General features: G+C 37.3%; 1 protein-coding gene across 8 annotated transcripts in view; it reads right to left on the bottom strand.

Moving 5' to 3' along the window:
* Positions 1 to 16,014, bottom strand: part of LOC112142593 (RNA-binding protein Musashi homolog 2) — a 311,624-nt gene extending 295,610 nt beyond the window's left edge. For 3 of the 8 annotated variants that reach the window (XM_024266053.2, XM_024266054.2, XM_024266055.2), the window contains exons 1-5: positions 15,765 to 16,014; positions 15,421 to 15,461; positions 15,040 to 15,121; positions 14,541 to 14,625; positions 843 to 884 (exon numbers count right to left, since the gene is read on the bottom strand). In XM_024266053.2, coding sequence (XP_024121821.1) covers positions 843 to 884; positions 14,541 to 14,625; positions 15,040 to 15,121; positions 15,421 to 15,461; positions 15,765 to 15,826 — 312 coding nt within the window. In that variant the 5' untranslated portion in view covers positions 15,827 to 16,014. The remainder of the gene's footprint in view (positions 1 to 842; positions 885 to 14,540; positions 14,626 to 15,039; positions 15,122 to 15,420; positions 15,462 to 15,764) is intronic. The other 5 variants (XM_024266058.2, XM_024266056.2, XM_024266057.2 and 2 more) reach the window with 3 other exon arrangements.
* Positions 16,015 to 23,141: the final 7,127 nt, after the last annotated feature.

Here is a 23,141-nt window from a genome sequence, read left to right as displayed (position 1 = left end):
CTTGTTGCAGGAGCTTTGTGATCACTAGAGGTGGGAATCTGCGAGCGCATAACCATTTTAAATTCCATTACAATTTGGAAGGGCAGCTTTATTGATGCATATATTCAAGGAGGGGGGCTTGAATCACTGACTTTTTATTAAAGGAGTCTGCCACACTGAAGGTAGCTTTTCTATTAATGACCAAAACAAACAAAAACATACATTTCTTTAGATACAATGAATTAAAAAACTTATTCTAAAACCTTTTTATAACGCCATTTTGACACTTAAATATAAGTATGACACTCTGAGTGAACATATCATTTTTATAAGGTTTAGTGTGTTTCTCAAAAAGAACTGACAGATTCTTCAGCTTTTATTTTGAAGCAGTGCTTTCATATTTAAAACAAGCATATAAAGTGATAATTAATTGCAATAAATGTCCCATTCCTTCAAACATTATCTTAAATGTGGAGGCTGTAGTCAGTAACATGATTATAAAAACAAAAAAAGATTTTTAAAACTCAATACTAAAAACCTAAAAAATGGCTGATAGTTTTCATTGTTTTGAATTACAATGCATTTTCTTTAGCTTAATATTGCTAAAGTTTCTTTTTTTTGGGTCAAAATCGTAATTGAAAAGTGATCTAATCACATTATTTTGTCATGTTTTCCCAAACTGAGCAATTTTCTTCCAAATTCCTCTCACACCTCCCTCTTATTTTGAAAGAACAAACAAATATATATTTTTTTACTACAAATTTAGACGCAAACTCTAATAAATCAATTTATCCCAACGCTAGTGAGCACACGAGTTATGGTGACAAGTTTTTAAGCACAGATAGCGTCCGGTCGATTCTTACCTTAGGCTGAGCGCGACGTGGAAAGGCAACCTTAGGATCAATCTAAAAACGAGAAGAGAAAATTTTGCTGTAAAATTCAGCAAGGCAAAAAACATTTCATTAAGTAACATTTTGAAGCCCACATTTTTCTTAATTCACTGATACATTGAAAAAAAAAATCATTTAAACCAAATGTGTCCTTCATTTATACAATGGAGATTTCTTATTTGGACAAAAAAGGTGATTTAAAACATCAAAAGGTTTTTACACAGGTACTTAAGGTGGATGAAGAGAACTCAATCAAATCAATGAGGCAAATATTGGTTTGACAAATATTATGCAGATTACACGCCTTCATTTATTCATGAAGGAAAATGAACCAATACTGCAAACTGGAGAATTGCAAATAAGGTGACAATCCACAATCAGACAGATTGTGTAAAGGTGATGTAAATTCAGAGCCATGATGACCCTCCTCAGAAGCAGTCAACCAGCAAAAATGATTCCACCAGCAAAGGGTGCATTGTCAAGGTGCCACAGGAGAGAGCGGCGCTGTTAATGCGCATGAGCTGGTCGTTCACATAAAAGCTGAATGACTAGAAGAGCATCGAGAAAAAGCCAAATATGCAGCTGAAATTGAATTGATCACATGAATCTATTTGGTCAAACTGCATAAAAATAAAATGTAAACGAAGTTCATCAGCCGATAGGCTTTTGTAAAGATATCTCAGAGCTATGACAAATAGTAAATTAAAAAGTAAAAATATTTTACTCTGAAACTGCCTTTTTCTGGATGACAAGTACATAAAGGACAAGTCCACTTGGTTTTATACTAACAGGAAAAAAAAAAAAAATTTGCTCAAAGAAATAAAACCTAAAATTTTACAAAAAAACAGAATGTAATCAGAAATTATATTTCTACTAACACAAATCTACGCATTATTTAATGTTCCTTTTCTTTTCTTTAACTCATCACAATGACAATTTCTCCAAACAACATAATTTGCTTGAGATGAGTTTATCTTTTAAATTGGAGAGCCATTTCTAAAGCCTGATGCAGCATTCATGGTTGGCAGGAGTTATTGCAATTACAATAAAAGTGCTCTTAAATGAACCAACACAGCCTTTAACAAAGGAGGGGATTTTCTTTTCTAAAGAAATACTTCTGCTACAAAATATATGTCAAACTTGACATGCTGTGTTTTACACCTTCCTTGTAGATGAAGATTAAGGTACAATTTCAAGATGAAACATGTTGGTTTATAGTTTGTAGATGGCTGCCTAAACTTTAAAGTAAATCCTTAGACGCAACTGCCCTTACAGGGTGGATGTGGGCTGTCTACAAACAGAAAACTGGTAAACTTGTAGGGGCATAAAGGTAGCCCACAGGAAATATCAAAGTCAAAGATTGCTCTGTAATTTGTTTCCTACGGGTATGCTGCAGGTGACAGGTCGTAGCTAACACTTAGGGTGAATTCAGACTGGTAAAATCATTTATTCTGGCGCGAGACCACTTTCGGATCGAGTCCTGAACTTTGTGATCTACAAGAGATTTCTGTTCTGAACTAAACCATGAGATTAAAGATCTATTCACTCAAGTGTACGGCCTTGAGGTGGCCGTACACGTTTTAAGGGAACTGCAAGACACACCTGCGGCCCCTTTAAGATGCTTGTCTATGACTCTCTGCCAGCCCAGGCAACCCAAAAACCCGCTCAACTTGCATACCAGTGCATGTGACTAAGGCTTTAACAATATTAACTTAAAAAAAAACAATTCAAATAAAAAGACACAATCAAAATATATAAGTCCCTATTATAAATTACCCTATTTTTGCTAGATGACTTTCATTCTGAGTGATTATTCAAGCAAACGAGTCTGCCAAGTATCTGCTTTGGTTTTTAGTTCAAACCGTCCCTCAGCAGGCCAAAGTATTTGGTAGAATGGACCAATACCACTGATCTTGTTAAACTCTGCAGCAAACGACCTCCTTCCTGAAGGAGCTGAAAGGAACATTATAAGTACAACCTTTTTTTTTTTTTTTCCGCCAAGCAATGTGATTTAGAAGACCGCATAACCACATATTGATTGTTGCAACTAGTGATTGCATTTAAAACCTAAACATTAGTAATACGTTTTTTCATGCATTTCATTTAGACAGGTAGATATTTTCTAATCCCCGCCGCGGCAGTAAAAGGGAAAATAATCTCGTATGCAGACCAACCAAAACCAACATTCTGCTGGTCATGGTTGCAGCACAGCATCACTTTTATTTTAGGCAGGAATCCCTGATTGACTATGACAGGAAGAAAATGAGAGTCTGAGGCCAGTGACGCCTCCAGATATTGCCAAACAACCAGGAGGAAGCGTCACATCAGCCCGTTTCTCCATCTTGAGCTTGTTATACTATTAGCTTCATTTTCCTCATTAATTTCCCTGCTCTGAAGGTATGTGGTGGGGGGGCTGAAAGGGGTCTCATCAACCTTGCACTTACAGTGAAGAGTCATGAACTGCCTCAACAGCAATGTCAACCTAAATTGTCCTTGTTGGAATAATAATGAGTTTGAAAATGAACATAAAATAATATTTCTTTTCTGTTTTTTTCTTTTTCTCCCATTTTGTCACATATAATACTGAGTAATGTGAATTCTGCCTGCTAACGCTAAGCATTTCTGAAAGTTTTTCTTCAGCACAGATGGAGTTCTTAAAGAAAATTATATTGTACCCTGCTGGGGGAAAAAACAATTGAAACTCACAAAGAAAAGGCGCCATCTGCACGGATCAATTAAGCCATTGAGACTCACTGCATTTTAATCTGTTTGAAGGGAAGCTGCGATGCCACAATGTCACTGTCATCTTTCTGCCAGTATCACTTATTACCATTATCGCTCTAAATCAGGTCAAAATGAGAAATGAATTCAATAACACCTGGGCCCGGTTACCCTGCTTGTAATGAATTTCATTTAAAGATTGGTGTTAGCACACAACCCCAGGCATGACCAATTCAAACTCAATTATTTTGTGCAACCTAATTGAGCAAACATAGCACATTATGCTTTGAATACCAAAGTCCAATACTTGACAATTCATCTAGCTTTGAGAGATCTTGCAAAAAAAATTAAAAAACAAGCATCACACCCCATCTTTATCTCATTAACGGTTTGTGTTTCCGTCCTGCTGAGAATTTCTGTTTACTATTAAGAAATTTGTTTTCCTCAATGCACAAAGGAGCACTTAAAAAGTATTAAATGTCAAAGTCTTTTGTCAGCTTAAGATATTACAATTATCAGAAGGAAACAACTGCCTGCACGGAATTATATTACAATGATTGTTTGAGTCACACTCAGAACAGCACAAAGTGAGGATTTACTAAACAATCTTTGTAAGAAATGTATGAGTGCCTTTTTAGATAACATAAAAAGATGAATGCCTCCTTAAGAAAAATTAGAAATTAGGAGGAGAGTTGCGATTAATACCCTGCGGAGAGTAGGGTTTTTTTCAATTTACAAGAAGTTTTCAATCCTCGTCGTAAGCTCGAATATGATTTCTTCTCAATTAATATATCGTATTTTTTTATTTATATTTTGAATGCTAAATATTATGTGCACAACAGTAACCAATAAAGCATTTTTTTAACACATAAAAATCTTTTTATTATTTTTCAAAATGTTTGTGTATCACTCAAACATTTTATAAAAGGGGAAGATTTTGGAAAGATGGAAAATAAAATGTTATTTTAATTTAATGTTAATTTATGTTACAATCTCCAATTATCCTTTGATATAATGTAAAAAAATTATTATGATTATACAATTTTTAGACAAAATCAAAAAACCTGTATTTTGACGAGCGGCAGAAGTAAGCCTACACTGATATCCTATCATCCCTCTGGCCTACAGCTCCTTTCAACTCTAACCTAACATTAGCAGTGCACAAAAATGGTGAGCAATATCAGAGCTATCTAGCCATATAGTTTTGAGCCAGATTCCAGGTCGGACGAGGATAACGACGATGTACATGAATCTATTTGTCTGCAAGGGGATGCATCGGAATGGAGCAGAGCAGGGAGCTTGTGGCCCGTTAATTGTACTTTTATATAGAAACTACAGGCTTTTTAGTTTATTTTATTTGATTGCACCTGATTTACCACAATATCGCCCAACAAATACTCAAAAGTGCAATTTTTCTTTTATTATATTTATATATGTCCTCCAATGTGACAAAACTGCTACAAAAACCTGTTAGAAACATCAAAAACACAATTGCCATTGCAGTGGGTCTTTAAATGTTAACTTAATTTAATTTTTATTTTAACTGTTACTTTTTGTAAGGCTTACAGAAGCTTGTATTGATGTTTTTTTTAATGTATCTTTGTCAATATAAGTACTGATATTGACTGCTAAATTGGAGGGCGAGTGGGGAGCAAAGCTTTTTCCTCTGCCCCCCTGTAGCTCCGCCCCTGATTTCACTTCAAAACTTTTGTGCTTTATTGATATGAAATTCTGGTCATTTTTGAGAAAAAATATTTTTAGCTAGATACATAGCATTACGTACAATAATGCAAGAGTGAATGCTGTAAGCTGAATGTGGCTGCTAAAAATGCTCAAACTGATAACTGAAAACACTAAAACTGATTGCTAAAAACGCTGAAGCTGAAAGCTTGCCAAAATATTAGCTAAATGCTAAATTAGCCAAAAAACTGGAAAATATATCTAATTTGGTCAAAACAGATAATGCTAAAATACATGCTAAACTCTAAAATCACCTAAAGAACTTTAAAATAAAGTCTAATTTTGACAAAACAGCTAGCATAGTACTAAAATTAAAAGCTGAATTCCAAATTACCCTAAAAAAACCAGTAGTTACTGAAGAATTTAAAGAATTTCAGAAAGTTTTTTAAGGATTTGAGCAATTTCTCATATATTTACTTTATTTCGAAAACTATAAAGTTTATGAATACCAAAAGTACAAGCAGTATTCTGAACAAGCATAATATTTTGATACCAAGATTGCTGAAATCACTGAGAGTGTTATTGAGTTTTTACGTGCTGAAAAACGTACAGAAAGGAGCAGGAGAATCTCTGTAGTGTGAATGCTGTAATGCTGTAAGCATTCACACATTCTTAGGTTTTATCATTTTATTTCTAAATATATACACATTTTTTTTCTTTTCTCAAGAAGAAACCCTAAAAAGGCAAAAGATTGACAGCAAGGTAATTGAGGAATCTGTGTGATGATAGCTTAGAAATCACATTTGTAAGATACTAAACGAAGTAAATATTTGAGATTAAGGTTAAAATTAAGATGGAAATGATTCTCTATTAGCCAAATACCCATGTGGGATGGTTTTGAAGATCCCTGGAACAGGAGCTGTTGATGCTCATCAGGCTGGAAAAGGTTACAAAACCACATCCCAGGAATCTGGACACCCCCCCCTGAAGACTGTGCATTAGCACAGGTTGGCTAGCAAAAAGCAAGGTCTGTAATAGTCAGCGAGGTCACCGAGGACCACGGATAACTCCAAAGCAACTAGAGGCCTCACTCACATTCGCAGGTGTCAGTGTTCATGAGCATCAGGAACACAGTGGAAAAACAAGGTGGTGCGTGGCAGGGTTGCGAGGAGAGAGATGCTGCTCTCTGGAAAGAACATTGCAATCTGCTAAAAATCACACACACAAGTCACATTAAAACCCGGGAAACGTATTAAACATCATAAAATGAAGATGCATAACTGAAGCTGCTCCTCTGATTCAGCTGCAGTGCTGTGGTCCTCATATAACAGCAGTAAAACTATTTTATTAACCCTGATCTTTGGGGGTTTCTTCCAAGCGGAAAAAAAAAGAAAAAGAAAAAAAATCACAGGCAGAAATCAGACTTGGAGCTAAATGAACAATCTGCTCCGACCTGAATGTGCCAAAGACATGTAGGGCTGGAGAATACGACCATAATATCAAATTGTTATGGAGAGAAATTACTGTAGCTGAAGATGCAGCATATTGAAACGTAAGCTGTAATCAAAACGCTTACCAGAATGGAACTCAGAATAACAATCTACATTATGTTGTTTACCTATTGTTTTTTTTTTTTTTTTTTCTCAGCAATATGCAACAAAAGTCTGATTTTAGCCAAGAGAAAGACCTAGTAATCAAACATGATAAATGTGAAGGTTTTTTTTTGAAAATATTTCATTTGGTGCATAGATTAGAGTCTTATTATTAGCAGCTGCTGTTATCTAGAGCTGTCAATACGATGTATGAGGTCCTTTTTTCCCCCTTTGATTCAATTACTTTTGCAATCTCATGGTAGCAGAATCTTTTATGTACAATTGACTGGCAACCACTAATGTAATGTCATTTTCAAAGAGCCCTGCAATTACAGGATGTGTGCCTTTTTGCAGTACGAGTGCTTTAGATAAATCTTAACTATCTAACCAGTTTACACGGTTCAATTCGTGTGGGGCACATCGGCACGACATGCTAAGGGGTGTGCTACTAGTGAATTACCTCACATAGCTGCAGCCTAAAGCCAAACCGCCCGCTCGCTCCATTTTTCTCACAATTAGAAAAGTTGCGCCCAGTATGTTTAGATGCACCTTTGTTGTATGATCTCCCGGAGGAGCAGAAGTGGATTTCCTCAAGACATTATACAACCTGATAAGTCAACATAATAAATGAGAACAGACCAAGAGGAAATCCCCCCCCTAACCCCACCCCAGCATCTTTTTATCTCCCACTCCTTTTTACAAGTGAGCCTCCGAGGGCTACTTTTGCATGTGACTGTGGGAGATCAGGGCAGAAAACAGCATCTATCTTAAGTTCACATCTTAAAAAAGCAAAAAAAAAAAAAGGATTTCATATATTATTGCAGCTCCTGGGTAAACTCTCTTCTCTCTTAAGACATATCTACACAAGCGTGGTGCTGCGCTGTTTAAGCTAAAAGGAAAAAGCCTTATCAAAGCTTGCAGCTTCTCCCAATATAAGTGTGTGAACGGGTCCACAGGTGTGCATGTGTGATAACAAGAGACCAGACAAGAAATTACAACATAAATGTGCCATATCTGCGCTGTCAATCTCCACTGATTTTTGTTGTAAAATAACACCTCAAAAAGCCAGTTCCTTATGATCCTTAGATTTGCGATGGGAAGTTTGTAGAGGAAGCGGGCTTCGCCGCCTGAGCAAACACCCAGTGATCTGCATGAGAAACGTGACAGATACAGGACTCACTGTTACTGACTTTGCCCTTAATTAAACGCAAAAAGACAAAGCACCTGCTCGCACTTTAACGCGGGCGGGTTTGGCTCCTGCGTTTGACTTTCTGTCCACATTGTATTGAGCTGCTGCCTATTCGTGCCTGCTTTGGTGATGTCTCCAAACCTATTTCCTGCCTCACTGTAAACATCAAAACTATAAGAACAGATTTATTACCTGGAACTCCAGAATGTGTCAATCTTAAAACTGTCACCCTTTACTGGTGATGGAGTCTTAGTAAAAAAATAATTTTAATTGCAAAAAATTGTAAATGGCGTATACCCCTTCACTACTTTCTTAGAAGGCTAAAGAGGTTTATAGTCACAGTCCCATTAATACACTGATGAAGACTCCACTGCCGAACCGCAGATCCTTTACCCACCAGGAGCAATGTGAGGTTCGGTGTTTTGCCTAAGGACACTAACACAAGCAAGGGACAGAACAAGCAATGTTCAGATCAGAGGACAACCGCTCCACCTCTGCACCACAGCTGCCCCTAAATCCTAACATATGAGGGAAAGGATTTGAGTAGTTAGATTATCTTTAAAGTTGGTAAATATTAAAGCTAAGTCAAAAACGAAATTATCAGGAAAATAAAGTTGTGATAACTGTTTCTGTAATGGGATCAATTTTGTGTAAAAACTAATGCGAAACCTGACCCAATTTAAACTTTCAGTATTGGACAAAAAGTCCTACATTCAGAATAGTTGGATAAGGTGGTCATCATAGGCTTCAACAAGTCCTAATCATCATACCTCCACCGTCATGCCTTGCAGTTGTTTATGAACCATTATCTGTATATGAGAACTGGACCGAGTGAGTGTGACGTCACCCCCTTACTTCCGATTAAATCCTTTTGGCTGCAATTTTTCGCAATATGAACGTCGTAGGTCTGATTCAATGTTTCTATGGCAACCACTCTTGCCAATAAGGGGTTTTGAAAGTCCACGCCCCTACCACTGAAAACAGGCTCAGGAGAATCTGTCAAACATTTTTAATGACCACATACTTTTATTGAGGTGTCTGATTGGTCAGTTTATGATTTGAATAACTTGAAGTAAATTAGGATTATCACAAACATGCTAAAAAAAAATAAAGTATCAGAGCAATAATAGGTATTCTGACAAATATAATGACTGTTTATTTCTCTATAGAAGTCTATAGGATTTTGGCTACTTGGAACCAGCAGGTACTTTCTGTGAGGGGATGACTCAGTCCAGTTTTTATACTGTTAATGGTATGGACTGAGATGCAGCACTTTTTATGTACTTGCATAAGACTGAGACCTCAATCTAGTTGTTTCTTCTCCAAAAAACAAATTTGTTCACATGCACACCTAATCAAAACTGACATGTTGTTCCAAAGAGCAGATTTTTTTTTTTAAAAAACCCTCAGGGCTAACAGTTGTTCAGTATGACATCTAAAAATTTATCTCGCTAAAATGCAAACATAACCTTTTTCCCACACATTAAATGAAATGCTATGATCTTTCTACTTCATTACTCCTTTCACTCAAATAGTCAAGCAAAAAAATAAGTTTTACAGCGTGATAAGACCACCGCCATGCTTCACTGCAAGTCAGATTTTTCTTTCACCATAGGATTTAATTTATTCTCTATTTACAGCAATTCAAAGCTCTTTATGATATTAAACAAGAAGGGAGAATTTACATTGTGTTATTTGTTGGCTGCTAAGATTAGCTGAAATTTCATTTCAAATATTTAAAATAAATTAATTAAAAAAATTAAAAAGGAAATTATTCTAGATTGTTGCAGTATCTCTTTTTTAATCTGTTCTTTATTTTACAATATTTTGTTTGTTTTGATCTAAAAAAAATAATGTAATATTAAATTTAAAAAATAAAGATCTTTCTAAAGTATGTGCTATTTTAAAAATCTATAATAAACCACTATACAAATTGTAACTTTTACAAATATTTTTATAGTTTTATGGCAATCCAAATGGGCAAAATCTACTCTAAAGCTGCATGCAGCTCATTTGTTAATTTGACCCTGCTATTATCACATAATGTTAAACCGACAAGCTACAAAGATTACCACAGAACAAGTGTTTTGGTTTTACACTGTCTCCTGTCAAATTCATGAGTGTTTGTGTTTACTCATGTGGTTTAGTTATATTTAAGAATTTTGGTTAGATTAATATAACAATCCTTTGAAGAAAACTTCATTACATTGAGGCCTTCCTCTAGTACTCAAACAACACTTGAAAATTTACAGCAGCTAAACTCATTAAATATTTACCACTCCACTCAAGGTTTTGTTTTGAAAAAGTGTCAAAACGACACAAACGAACACGACAAATAACCTAACTGAAGGAGGGGATGCTTTCACTTATTCCTTTGCTTTTAATGTGATTAAAAAACTAAGAGAAAAGCTTGAAAAAGTGTGGAACAAGCCAAAAACTAACCTAATCCTAAATTAATCTGATTGTAATCTCCTTCATTTGTTTTAAAAAAAATAATGACATGACAAGTCTGCTGCTTCGTGGCAACAAAGACCCTGTTATGGACTTTTTTGGTGTGCTGTAACAGTAAACGACTACTGTCAGAGCAACATCTGCTTACACATCAACAACTACGCACATTCTCTCCACCAGTTTATCTTTTCTATTTCTGCAGAGCAACTCTATAAAAGACATGATAGATGTTAATGCAATGCAGTCTGGACAACCCAGAGATACGCTACAATGATGAATGGTGAGGAAGACAACGCAAACAGCTTTCTCCAATGTGTGTAATCTTCTGATCTATGTTTTCTGAATATAAACCCAGCAGCTCAAGAAAATCCACTTCTGCAGATGTTTCTGGGAACTTCAGCCGCTTAATTTCCCACTGATTACAGACATGTTAAAACTTCCGATTGAAGCTATCCTCAAAGAATCCTTACAGCAGTCAGTATTACTAGTGTAGTCTTTGCTATATTGCTTTTTTGTTTGTGCAATTTTGCATGCTTCTTTTTTTTTTTTTTTTTTTTTTTAGAGCAGTGTGTTCTGCATCCTGATTGGCTCAAGGCCTTGTCAATCAATCGTCTCCTTGGGATGTCTACATAAATCACATCTTTGTTTTATTTCTATAGTATTAAACCTATTTTTCAAAGGTTTAAACTTTGAGAGTTTAAGAGAAAATTGTCTGATTCAAGTATATAAAGTGCATAATTAGCCTTAAAACATCAGTAATAATCGCTGGTTATTTTAGAATTTTACCCCTGTGATATGTGCACACATAAGACAAAATAACAAGCCAACTTTGCTCTGGAAAACTGGATAAAAATACATATAAAAATCTGATACAAACTCTTTAATCCTTGAACACCTCAGTTCAGGAGTCTCTTCCTGTTTGTTGTTAGCTCTCTACTAAAAAGGGGAGAAAAAATGCCCCTTCTTAAGTCTGAATTGGGTTTTGGCTGCGAGGTGCATTGATTTTTCCAAGAAAAAAGACTGAAGGGGGCAAAAAAAATAAAGAATGAAATCCTTCACAACAAGCCCTTTCGAGTGAGTGCCGGAGTGAGTGGCAGTGGGGTTAGGATGCAGAACTTCGCCGTGGCTTTGCATTCCCGAGTCTTTTCGTCAGACCTTCAAATGTCACCGTTCAGTTCTCGGGGTGAGGAACTGTCAGTTCTCAAACGAGGGACAAAACGGGGAGAATGGGATGTCAAGCCAACCAGGTAATAGATATAAAAGGGTAGATTGAGTCTGTCCTATAATAAATGTGCTGCATGGTGGCTGTCCAGCTGTCGCAATGATAATCTGTTATTAATATTTTACGCCTCTGTAAAACAGATAAATGTTGCTGCTGTTTTGATCAAGACAGAATGTTTCTGGTTATTAGAAAATGATCAAAAGTCTTTCATATTAGTTGCAGAAGGTGATATGAAATTAACCGCAGTGTAATGAGGTGTTGGGAAGACGTTAATGGATTAGTTCAAATATGAGGAATTTTGTAAAACTGCCTGTGGAGGGGTGGGTAGAAACGCTTTAAAGCAACACCAGTTCTGCTTATCAAGCATCAGCAAAACCCTGACGCTGAGCAGGCGTCCTCACAGGTGTATTTCTATGTGTGCACCCCCCACACACACCTCCATCGCTCCCTTCCCCCACGACCTTTGCTGTTAGTGCATATGCTGTCAAGCTGTCACGAAGCTCTTCATTCAAAATGTCAAACTTGAAGTTATCAAAAAAAAAACGCTCAAAAATTCAAAGTATGTTTGAAACATCACCCCCGTAAAGCAACGTGCTGCGTTCGCCCCCCCACCCCTACCCCATCTCTACTTTATGAGTCTTGCTAAGCTGTCAGCTTCGTTCATTGGTCATTTCACCTTGAGTTTACTCCATATCTGCAGATTTGCAGCAGAAAATGAAGCCATTGTTATTCGCTATCCGCCTTTTCTTTCCCCATGAAGGCTATAACGAAACTGACAGGGCCGGGATGATAACAAGTTCAATGTGTCTGTGCTGAAACACCGCGACACATTTTCCAGCTGGAAGCTACAAAGCCTGACCTGTGGTAACCTCTGACGAGTCATTGCAAGCAGTTTTTACCTGAATTGAGTCTTTAAATTAGTCAACAGAGTTTATTTTTTTGCAGTAATATTGAGGTCAACACATTGACTGTAAATGAGAACTGGACCGAATGCATGTGACGTCACCCATAAAAAATGGCTTACTTCTGGGTCCAACTAAAGGAAGTCAATTCACAGTCGAGAATTTTTTGCAATGCGGACGTCGCCATGTTGGAGCCAGAAGACGTCAGTAAGGAGAGATCGGTCCAAATCAGATACTACTACTATACTACTATAAAACTATAAAAATAAATAGTGCAGAACTATGTTTCTTTTATTTTTTAAGGCAAAATGACATCAACAATTTCCCAAAGTAAAAACCTAATAAATATGACAACTTTATAAAGACTATTTATAAATCTGGTGTGTTCTAATAATGAAAACTTTGATTGTTAATACAAAAAATAATAATAAAATGCAACTAAATATGATCTATATTCACCAATCTAGTGAGCATCTAAGCATTTTTGCGCAGAGACTTAAAAAACATTTCTAGGGAACTGGACTTTGGAATTGTAGACTTGGACACCCACTACAAAAATGGCAAACGCACTATAGTGCACTAAGTAGTGAGCTGTGAATGAATTTGGATGCAACTTGGGTCAACGTTTCTATGGCAATCACTTTCGGGAATCTGAATATCGGCCAAATGGGATATCCCGGACGAGCCCCCGAGTGAGATTGTTGGAAGTGCAAAACCCATCTACTGAAAGTGACCTAAATGAAATCCATCAGTCAAATCTTTTGACAATACTTTTATTGAGGTATCTGATTGGTCAGTTTATAACAAGAATCAATTGAAAAAATATTATGAAAAAAATAGGAGTAGAAACAACATTTAGTAGAGCAAGAATGGTTCTTCTAAATATGACTGAGTAATCGCTGCTTATCTATCAATAGAAGTCTATGGGATTTTGGCTTCTTGGTTCTTCCTAAAGTTCTCTATACAGTCAGTGGGTCAATAATTGTTCTCAATGTCCAGAAACTTTACAGCCACAAATAAATGCAATTTAAGATTTGCATTAATTAAAATGGCTAGCATGCAAAGATTCCTAGCAATACAGCTACCTGAACTTATCTGCGAAAAATCTTAGCTCTACAAAGAGCTGGAATGGGTAACACACACTCGGCGCCTCTGCTGATCATGCGAGCGCAAGCCCGCCACGCCGGCATATCTGAATATTAAGAAGAAGAAATCTCAGACAAATATAATTTCAGCTGAAGCCTATCTAATCCATCACTCGAAAAAAATCTCTCAAAAACGACTAGCATCTTAAATTATTCATCCCCTGACAAATTCCAAAAGTCAATCGCGCTACAGTTCCTTAGTTTTCCTAGAGATGAGTGCACGCCTGTGCGCTGCCTTCCTGTTGACTTTCAAACCAAACACCAATTTGATACTGGCAGGAATATAAGACAGTGCTCCACCACCTGCTATCATACGCTGCATTTATCATTAGTTCCAGCCACGTGCATCAGAACTCTGTGTTTTTTTGGAGTTGAGGCTCTGTTTTGGTTCAAAACACAGTTTTTTGTGCATTATCAGAGCATCAGGAGGCAAAAAAAAAGAAAAAAAAATTCTGCTGGGTCAACAGTAGCAGGGCAGCAGATCCTGAGACAGCACGCCCTTCTGTGTCCACATGAGATATGTGCGCGCTGAACATGTGGCTGCAGCAAAGAAAGGGGGTGTGTCAGACACACTCAACCAGAGTAAAAGAATCATATTTGACGTGGGGTTGTGGTGAAAGAAGACTGGTTCTGATTAACACGGCCCATGTAATCTAAAGGGTGTTTGCCCGCACAGACTTAAGCAGTGGAAAGTCCCAGTTGGCAAATAAAATAAATAAATAAATAGATAAAACGGACAGACTAATGAATGTGGATAAAATGAACTTACCGTCTTTGAGTCTAATTCGTGGTGCTGTTGGGCTAAGACTTTATCTACACTGGCAGCATCTGTAAACGTAACAAACCCAAATCCTCTGCAAAAAAAACAAACAAGAAAAAAATTTTAGTCAATTGCATGTTATGTATTTCTTTTTTTTAACTCATATAACCTTAATGTTCATGCACCTAATTCGGGTTATGGAGCAGGTCTAGTGCTGATCATCAATTTTTTGCTGTGTTACAATGAGAGGCGACGCAGCACCGACACTGTGCTGCAGTCACAAAGTCAATGTCAAATTGCATTCGGCCGCAGCTTTACAGCAGCGAGCATTTAAGCTTATCTGGCTTGCTGTGAAACCACACGCAGGCGCACATGGGCGCGCGGACACACACGCCGGATTAAGACTAAACACGGTCAAAGTAAAGCGGCATCGTCATGTGAGCGGGAGAAGAGGGGGAAAAAGTGCAGCGGGGAATGGAAAATAAATACATAAAAACGGCGTTTTTACCTTGATCGTTTTGTCGTGGGGTCTCTCATCACCATACATTCTCTTATTTCTCCGAATTTACTAAAATAGTCTCTAAGGCTGTCTGTGGAGAGAAAGAAAAGGAGGACATGTCGGGTCATTTGGCAGCGAAAGCGGACGGGGCACGCTTGTTTTCGTCTTTCAAAAATACCCCGCGATGCGCATAGGGGTCGAATAGAGGACTTCAGATGGACGGAGATCAAAAATAACACCGTACAAGCACACACAGACAAGATATCCCATACAGTACCCCCGGCGCGCGGCGCACGTTCACCGCCGAGGCAGCCGCCGGCGAGCACTCTCCAGTCAGTCACAGCAGCGACGGACAAAACAAGCCGAAATATCGAAGAATAACAGTCTCACCTGGTGAGGTCTGCCAGCTGAGGCCACCGATAAACATTTTACTGTAAGGGGAAAACACAACAGAAGTGAGTCCAGATGTCAGTTCGGCCATTTTGACGACTAACTACTTCTAAAAGCGACCTTAAAGGATAAAAGGGGGACTATGAAAACACACACGCGCGTGCTAATTATCTACATTTAAAAAGGAGGGGGGGAGGAAGGGGGGTTAGTGTCGCTTCAAAGCTTAAAATCTGTTTAAAAATAAAAAAAAATAAAAAGAGGCTGCGAATCCGGTACGCCAGGCGAAGTCCTCTCCAAGATGTTGTAACATGAAAAAAGACGGTTTAAATTTAGAAAATTCTTACCCCGGGTCATGTTGTGAATCATTTAGGCTTCCGGATGTGGCTTGACTCCCGTCTCCTTCCATATCTAGTCCAAACTATCGGCTGGGACTACAGTAACAGTGACAGACATACACAGATAGGGCAGGCGATATGCAAAGCCCCGCTATGAGAATATTACTGAGCCGGGAATGAAAGCGTCACACGTGGGATCAGCTCAGCCCCCTCGCTCCCTCCTCCTCCCTCTCTACCTTGGCTCACAGGGGGGCGGAGCCTGCCTCTGTCACCTAACCAATCCGATTGACGTCAATTCGGGCAACCTGCGAACCGATCCTCCGATTTGTCATTTAATTAAGCAATAAGGCGCGCGAGGGGCGCACGTTGCTCCTGCAAATCAGGCAGGATTCAGACAAAAGTGAGAAACCTTCATTATTTAGTTTTTAATATTAAAATTATCTTACCTGTTATGCTTCAGATGAAGTTATATAAAAAATATCAGATTCTATTAAAATGCAAGTGTCTTGCTGCCAAAACAAAGTGTATTACAGGCATCGCAGGTAATATATCTGTAATTGAATGATAATTACTTTATACAAGCAATTTCAGGAATCAATAGTTTTATTATCTGATAACATTTTTAAGTGTACTACAAAGTAATATTCTTTAACCTTACCTTTTACTTTTAATAAGTACAATTTTACTTTGAAAAACTTATTTGAGCGTTGTTTTTCTTAACATCAGAAACTGTCCCATTTGTCACAGAAAAAACTATGAACAAATATGTCCCATTTTTAATCAAAAATTTACTTTTGCTAACTTTTTTATTGAAAATAAATAAATCTCAAGCAAAATCCAAAGTAAAAATCTTTAAAAAACTAGAGTATTTAGTTACTTTGTTACTTCACCTCATGTAAGTAGTTAAACAGTACTTTTTTACTTTTACTTGAGAATAAATTTACTCTGAAAAAACTACTTTAGCATTGTTTTTCCTTATATCAACAGTTGTCCCATTTGTCCCAGAAAGACTATAAAATATATATAATATTTTTAATTTAACATTTTTATTTTGCAAACTTTTTTATCCAAATAAATAAATATTAAGCAAAAATCAAAGCAAACATTTTCAAAATACTATATAATAATACAGTATTTAGTTACTTTTTTACTTTACTTCACTTAAGTAACTAAGAAATACTTTTTACTTTTATTTGAATGAAAATTTACTTTGAAATACTAATTTGAATTACTATTTCTTTTTTTATATCAGTAATTGTCCCATTGTAGACACAGGACTATGAACAAACTAGTCAAAAATTTTCACAATATTTACTTTTCAAAACTTTTTTATCTGACAAATAAATTTCAAGCATAAATCAAATTAAAAATGTTTCAAAATACTGGAGTATTTAGTTACCTTTTTACAAAGTATTGTAAGTATTTAAAAAAATGCTTTTACTAGAATATAATTTTACTTTGAAATACTTGTTTCAGTATTTTTTTCTTTACATTAGTAATAGTGTAGTCCTATTAGCCTCAGAAAGACTACAAATAAATATATCCCTTTTTTTAACCAAAACTTTACTATTGTAAACTTTTTTTATCTAAATGAACAAATATTAGGCAAAAATAGAAGTACTTTTTTTTAATACTGGAGTATTTAGTTACAGTCGTACTTTACCATAAAAAAGTTTTTTTAAAAAGCACTTTTTACTTTTACTTCAGTAGGATTTTACTTTGAAATTCTTCTGTTTTGTTTAGTTTTTAGTATTTCTTTTCTTCACATGAGTAACATCCCAGTAGTCCAGGAAAGATTATAAACAAATATGTAATTTTTTATTCAAGTTAAAAGTCAAAACCATTTTCTTCTAACACTGCTCCCCCTTGAGTACAGCTTCTGTTTACCTCCTAAAATAGTTCAGCCACAGCGGTTACTTTTACTGTAGTTATTATCAGCACAGTGCATTTTTCTTACACAACTTTACTTAACACCCGGTTGTGAATGTGACAACACATTTGCATGAAATAACAGTAAAATGTATCAGCAGGAAAAGCATTCTGCACCAAAAATGTTCAAAACGTTGCCTTTTTTTTATTGCGTTACAAGTTTGTCGGTGCTTTGAAGTAGTCACTGAATATTTTTAGCTGACCTGCAGGTCTCACCCTTGACTAATCATTATGATAGCCAGCCAAAGAGGAAGAAAACCCAGCCTGTGGGGATCAATAAAGTGTGGTAACCTTACATATGGTAGTGTAATTATGGATCTTGTCATCTAGAGGACCTATAATGAGCTGTCAGGCCTGGCCTCTGCACAATACACGTGGAGATAAACTGGCTTTGCCCTCTAATAACCTTGATGAGGAAGAAGCTGGCGAAGATATTAACAATAAATGAACATGCAGGACTTGTAGGGAGGGGGATTTTATCATTTGCATTAATTTTTAAAGAAAACAAGTGAAAATATAAAAAAGTGTTTTTTATATCTGATATAATGCATCGGAAACGTCAGAGGTCAGAGGTCAGCATCAAAGGAAACTCTAGAAACCTATTATTTAAAATGCTGCTTGTGCTTCTGTTAGTATTCATGTATTGGGACTTTTTTCTGTTTTAAAGGCCTGTCTTAGCTGACTGTTGAGGGCTCCAGGGGGATGTTCTTTATCTGGCCAGCCAGCCTGTTTTTGAAACAATGACGGAGATAAAAACCCAAACAGCAACACTTTTGTCAGTTTAGCACCTATAGACAAAAGCACCCCTCTGTAGATCTGAAACAAAGGCGCGGCGGAAAATAGTGGCTAATTCTGAACTAGTCAAAGAAAATGTGACACGTGTGAGTGGGAGACTATTACTTATTATTGTCATCGTTCATGTCAGACAGGAGAAGACGTCGGACTAAAAGCCTAAAATATAAAAGCAAGAAAATATGCATTCAGGTAGCTACAGAGACAAAGTGTTCCTGCTTGACAAGGTGTGGATTTAACCTACCAACCTCTGTTTTGAGCCTAAAATATAAAGAGCGGCTGTGTGTGCCGTGCAGGAACCCTGCATTATTTGGACTTCTCAGATAAACCATGAAAGAGAAGCGAGTAAAACGTGACAGAAGAAGAACAGCTGCTGTGACTTTTTGCATTATTTTATCAAGGGTTGAGAGGCAGAGTTGGAGTTGAGACAACTCACGGCGTGCCTTATTCTGTTTGACTGCCACGGTCGACGCGCGTATCACGTCTCGGCTAAAATCACTCCACATTTTTTAGGGGTAGCTCCTCCTGTTCTGTTATTTTAACGGCGAATAAAGGGGAAACGTGTGAAGATTTTAAACAAAACTGCTTTCATTGTTATTTTTGCATCATTTTGTATGTTTTGCTGTTTCTTTATTTCATTTTATTGTTTTTTTGTGTAATTTTTATTTCTTAAGGTAATTGTGGATTCTTGTGGGTCATTACACTTGGGGGGGGCTCGTTATGGCATTTTTGTGGGCATCGGGCCCCCCTGCCCACGTCTATATCCGGCCCTGGTGCCCAAAATGCTTATTCCTCTTTTAAAAACTTGACTTTTTCAGCTTGTTGCAAGAGTTGAGCATTTAAATAAGAATGGATAGCTTTTTTTTTTTTTTTTAACCCCACTCTTGAAAGTGATGCAAGTTCACATTTCCATCACTATTACAGCCTCAGCACTTGACATTTTCATTAATTTGGTAACGGGTAATTCAAGAAAAGGAAAAGTCTACGTCTTGTGCTTGGAATTTTAATCATAATTTGTTGCATTAGGGCAACCAAACTGAAGTTTTTCTCAGAAATTCAACACGCAACTATAAGTGAAGGATTTAGGGAAAAAAGAAGTGCACTCAATAGATTGTGAATAAGCTGAAGGGAAAAGGAAAGAGAGAAGACTCAGTGATGGCGTTACAAGACGCTGTTTTGAGAGGAGGCATCCTGTTTCCTGTTGCAGTAATCGCTTTACACCCTCATAATCTTTTCTTGACCTTGGAGGGTTATTTTTCCTGCAGTTGTTTTTCCTAGAAAGAGTTTCTGCTAAATAAAATGTTTGATTTAAAGAGGATGCAAAAACGCATATGGTGGCAGATGATGCTCGTCTTAAAGTGAAACCTGAACTCTTGGGGGGATTTCGCACAAACACAACAGAAGCTCACCACATGTTCTCGCTGTGCTCTTATATCCCAACAAATCTTCTGCTTTAAGAGAGCTCAGCATAAGCACCTTCTCACCATATTTTTTCTTGCTTATTTGGACACTTTTGAGATGTTATTGAAAGGATGCCCCGGATTCTGTGAATGATTTCATATTGATCGCTGCGGATTGAGAGATCTCGGCTTTTTTCCTCAGGAGAGCCCATTACAGTGAAGCTGCGGAGACAACTGCAGATGTGAACAAATTGTCTCCCTCTAGTGTCCTTGCCTTTTCGGCACCGTCTCTGCTGAGCTAAAGCACCTCTCGAGCTGCAGGGAAAGAGCCAGACTGAAGCATGCATAATTGACAGCCCTATTTCAGGAATTAGCTGCCCCTCAAACGACAGACTTCCTGCTGTTCCATCTCGCCTGGGATCATTTAACATTTTTGCAGAAGCCTCTTTTGGCCAGCTGGGATCAAGCAATGATAAATCTAACAAATAACATTTCTGTTTTCCTCATTGATTTTCCTCAAAGGTGATTGTGTTTAAACCCTGTCAAGTCATCATGATTTGTGGGGAATTGTGTCTTTGTGACCACACAGGGGAACAGTCTGAAGTAAGATCAGTGGGAGAGGATGTGTTTTTTTACTCGTGAGTGATCTACCCCCCCTCTCTTTCTGTAACCCCATACAGTACGAGTTAATTAAACTGCGCTGGAGGCATCGCAGGTAGATGGACCACATTGATATCCAGACTCTCACATTATTACCCATTACTTATGAGAAAAAGAAACCCCAATTTTGTCTTTGAAACATCCATCCTAAAAGCTCCTCAGCGCTCGCTAATTATGCCTGCAGACTCCTGAAATTACAGTTTTCATTGATATAAAGTGCTCAAAAGCACCTTAACATATCACAATTAGCCCATGCTGCCCCAAAGGATCACATAATGTCCCCATGAGTTCTACAAAAGAAAACTCCCAGGCTTTTGAAGAATGAAAAGAATAAAAATTTTCCCAACAAACCAAATCTTTTTTCAAAAGCCGAAAATCTGCATTTCTGACCTCAGTGGCCCGTCCTTGCACGCAGGGCTCTTTTAGCCCTATCAGGCTCCAACACAAGTGGATGATGACGACATCATTTACCTGCTCCACTGGGCTGGGAGATAAGCTCGTGCCCCTGCAGCTCCCTGGAATGTTCTGGCTGCTGTTTGTATGACTCCAGAGAGAGCTCTGTGTTACAGATGATGATGAAGGGCTTTAAAGCCCAGCGAGGAGCCGTCCTATCACCTGTGCAGAGGAAACATGTGCATTTTGGCCTTTTGGAGAGCTTTGTCCTGACAGAGAAATAAAAATAGTCTCACCTGTTTTTTTTATTTTTTTCCCAAATCCACAGCTTAATGTCAAGCTGGATCACTCAGGGAAGTTTGGTTTGTATTTTTTTTTTTTGTTTTTTTACAGATAAATCATATTTTTAGTTATTTTAGCTTGTATGACTAGTCCACTTCACACACATCCTTTCAAACTGATCTCATCCGTCCACATGGTCAAGTGGCTCTCGTGGTGTTGTTGCTTGTCTTTGTTTTTAACCAGTCCATCCTCCTCGTTCCGTTTTTTACTCTCCTCTTCCCTAACCGGCTGCCACCACATATATTCTCCCGATCGCCAAACACTTCCCGCTCTGCAACCACTGACCTTAACACTGACCTTGCCTTGTCTGTGCCTCTGAGATGAGAGCGGGAGATACCACATCCTCAGCCTCCCCCCGCTATGCTGCAGGCTTAAATTTTGCCTGTCTCATCAGTCTTTCCAGCTGCTGGAGTAAGGCTTGTTACCCGCCCAATCCGATTCCTACACATTTTAGGTTTTGGCCGATCAGTAGCCGCAATGGAAAACATGTTAGAATGGAAAACTGCTCGCTCAAAGAGATATTGAGCTTTGGCATATAGACCCAAGCTGTCAATACAGATTAGGTTGATCAGATAAACTTTATCTGGTGCATTTGGACGTCCTTTGTTTGGGTACCAGCCTAATTCTGGGCTACCATTGATAATGTGACCCAGGCACTATGGGGATTGCAATTGGCGCTTGGGTTTCAGGCAGAAATGGGCTGCAGCAACCTTGTTGCACTGGTTTTGATGCACCGCTTCGTGATTGTGAGGATTGCAAGAGGCTGCCGGTTATCTGTTAGAACTGTCAAAACAATGCTTTTATTAATTATTACTTTGTAAAGCATCATTTGGAAGTCAGAAAGTATATTTGACTATTTTCATCAATAAACAAAGCAAAATGAATGTATAATTAATACATTTACCCCCCCTAATATTAGGATAAAAGCTTCCAAAAGTGATTTTAATGTCAGTTTATCTCATAACATAACATATCATAGAACTTTGTTGGTATGCTGTCTGTCACCACAAGAGGGCACCTAAAGTATGACCATTCATTGTCAGAGTTCATGTAAAGCCTTTCACTTAAAGTTGGTTGTTGAAAAAAGGTGTATTTAAATAATTATGTAAACATGGTTTAATATGAACCGGTCTTTTTTCCTTTGGAAAAGCTATGTTGTGATTCCTTTAATTTTTTTGTGATTTTATTTTGAAGTTATGTGTTAGATTGTGTTTTACCTGCAGTGCTCACACCAAAATAGACCTTTCAAGAAAAAGCTATAATGTGAAAAGAAAGAAAAAAGTTTAAATTGAGAGCAAAGATTAATTTTTTTCTTTATTAACTTGAAAATATCTGTCTTTTTAGTAAATATTTTACTATGTGAATATTCCTTTTGATTAAATGTCATCAAATCCATTCATTTTTTTAATCTTGTCGTTACAATAATTATATAATGTGAATTAATTGTACTTTTTTTGTTTTTTGTCTTTTGCAAAATTAAGTTTTTGGTTAATTTTCCAAACGCTGATTTCAGCTGCATGTAAAACACCAACTCACAAAAAGAAAGATGAAAAATCATCTCTTCTATTATAAAAATGAACTTTTCCTTGTGTAAAGATACACGAATGATACTAAAAAGATACCTGTATTTACAACAGCAGGTTGTGTTAAAAAACTCCTGTAAGGCTTTCTTAAAAAAAAATAGAAAAGGAAAAACATCAGATTTGCAAGAACACAAGATGGCAGTGCAAAAAAGAACACAAAGGGTGAATCTTATTGAATGTGGCTGGAAGCAGGAGGGAAACTCACTCAAAACAAGCTGGAGGGCTGAGATGAAGGGAGGAGGCATGGCAGCAGTAAATGATGCTCGCCCTCTATACCTTGTCAGTTA

This window comes from Oryzias melastigma, linkage group LG14 (genome assembly GCF_002922805.2).
Source record: "Oryzias melastigma strain HK-1 linkage group LG14, ASM292280v2, whole genome shotgun sequence".
NCBI lineage: Eukaryota > Metazoa > Chordata > Actinopteri > Beloniformes > Adrianichthyidae > Oryzias > Oryzias melastigma.
The sequence above is the reverse complement of the archived record's forward strand: the minus strand, read 5'-3'. Positions and strand labels throughout refer to the sequence as shown.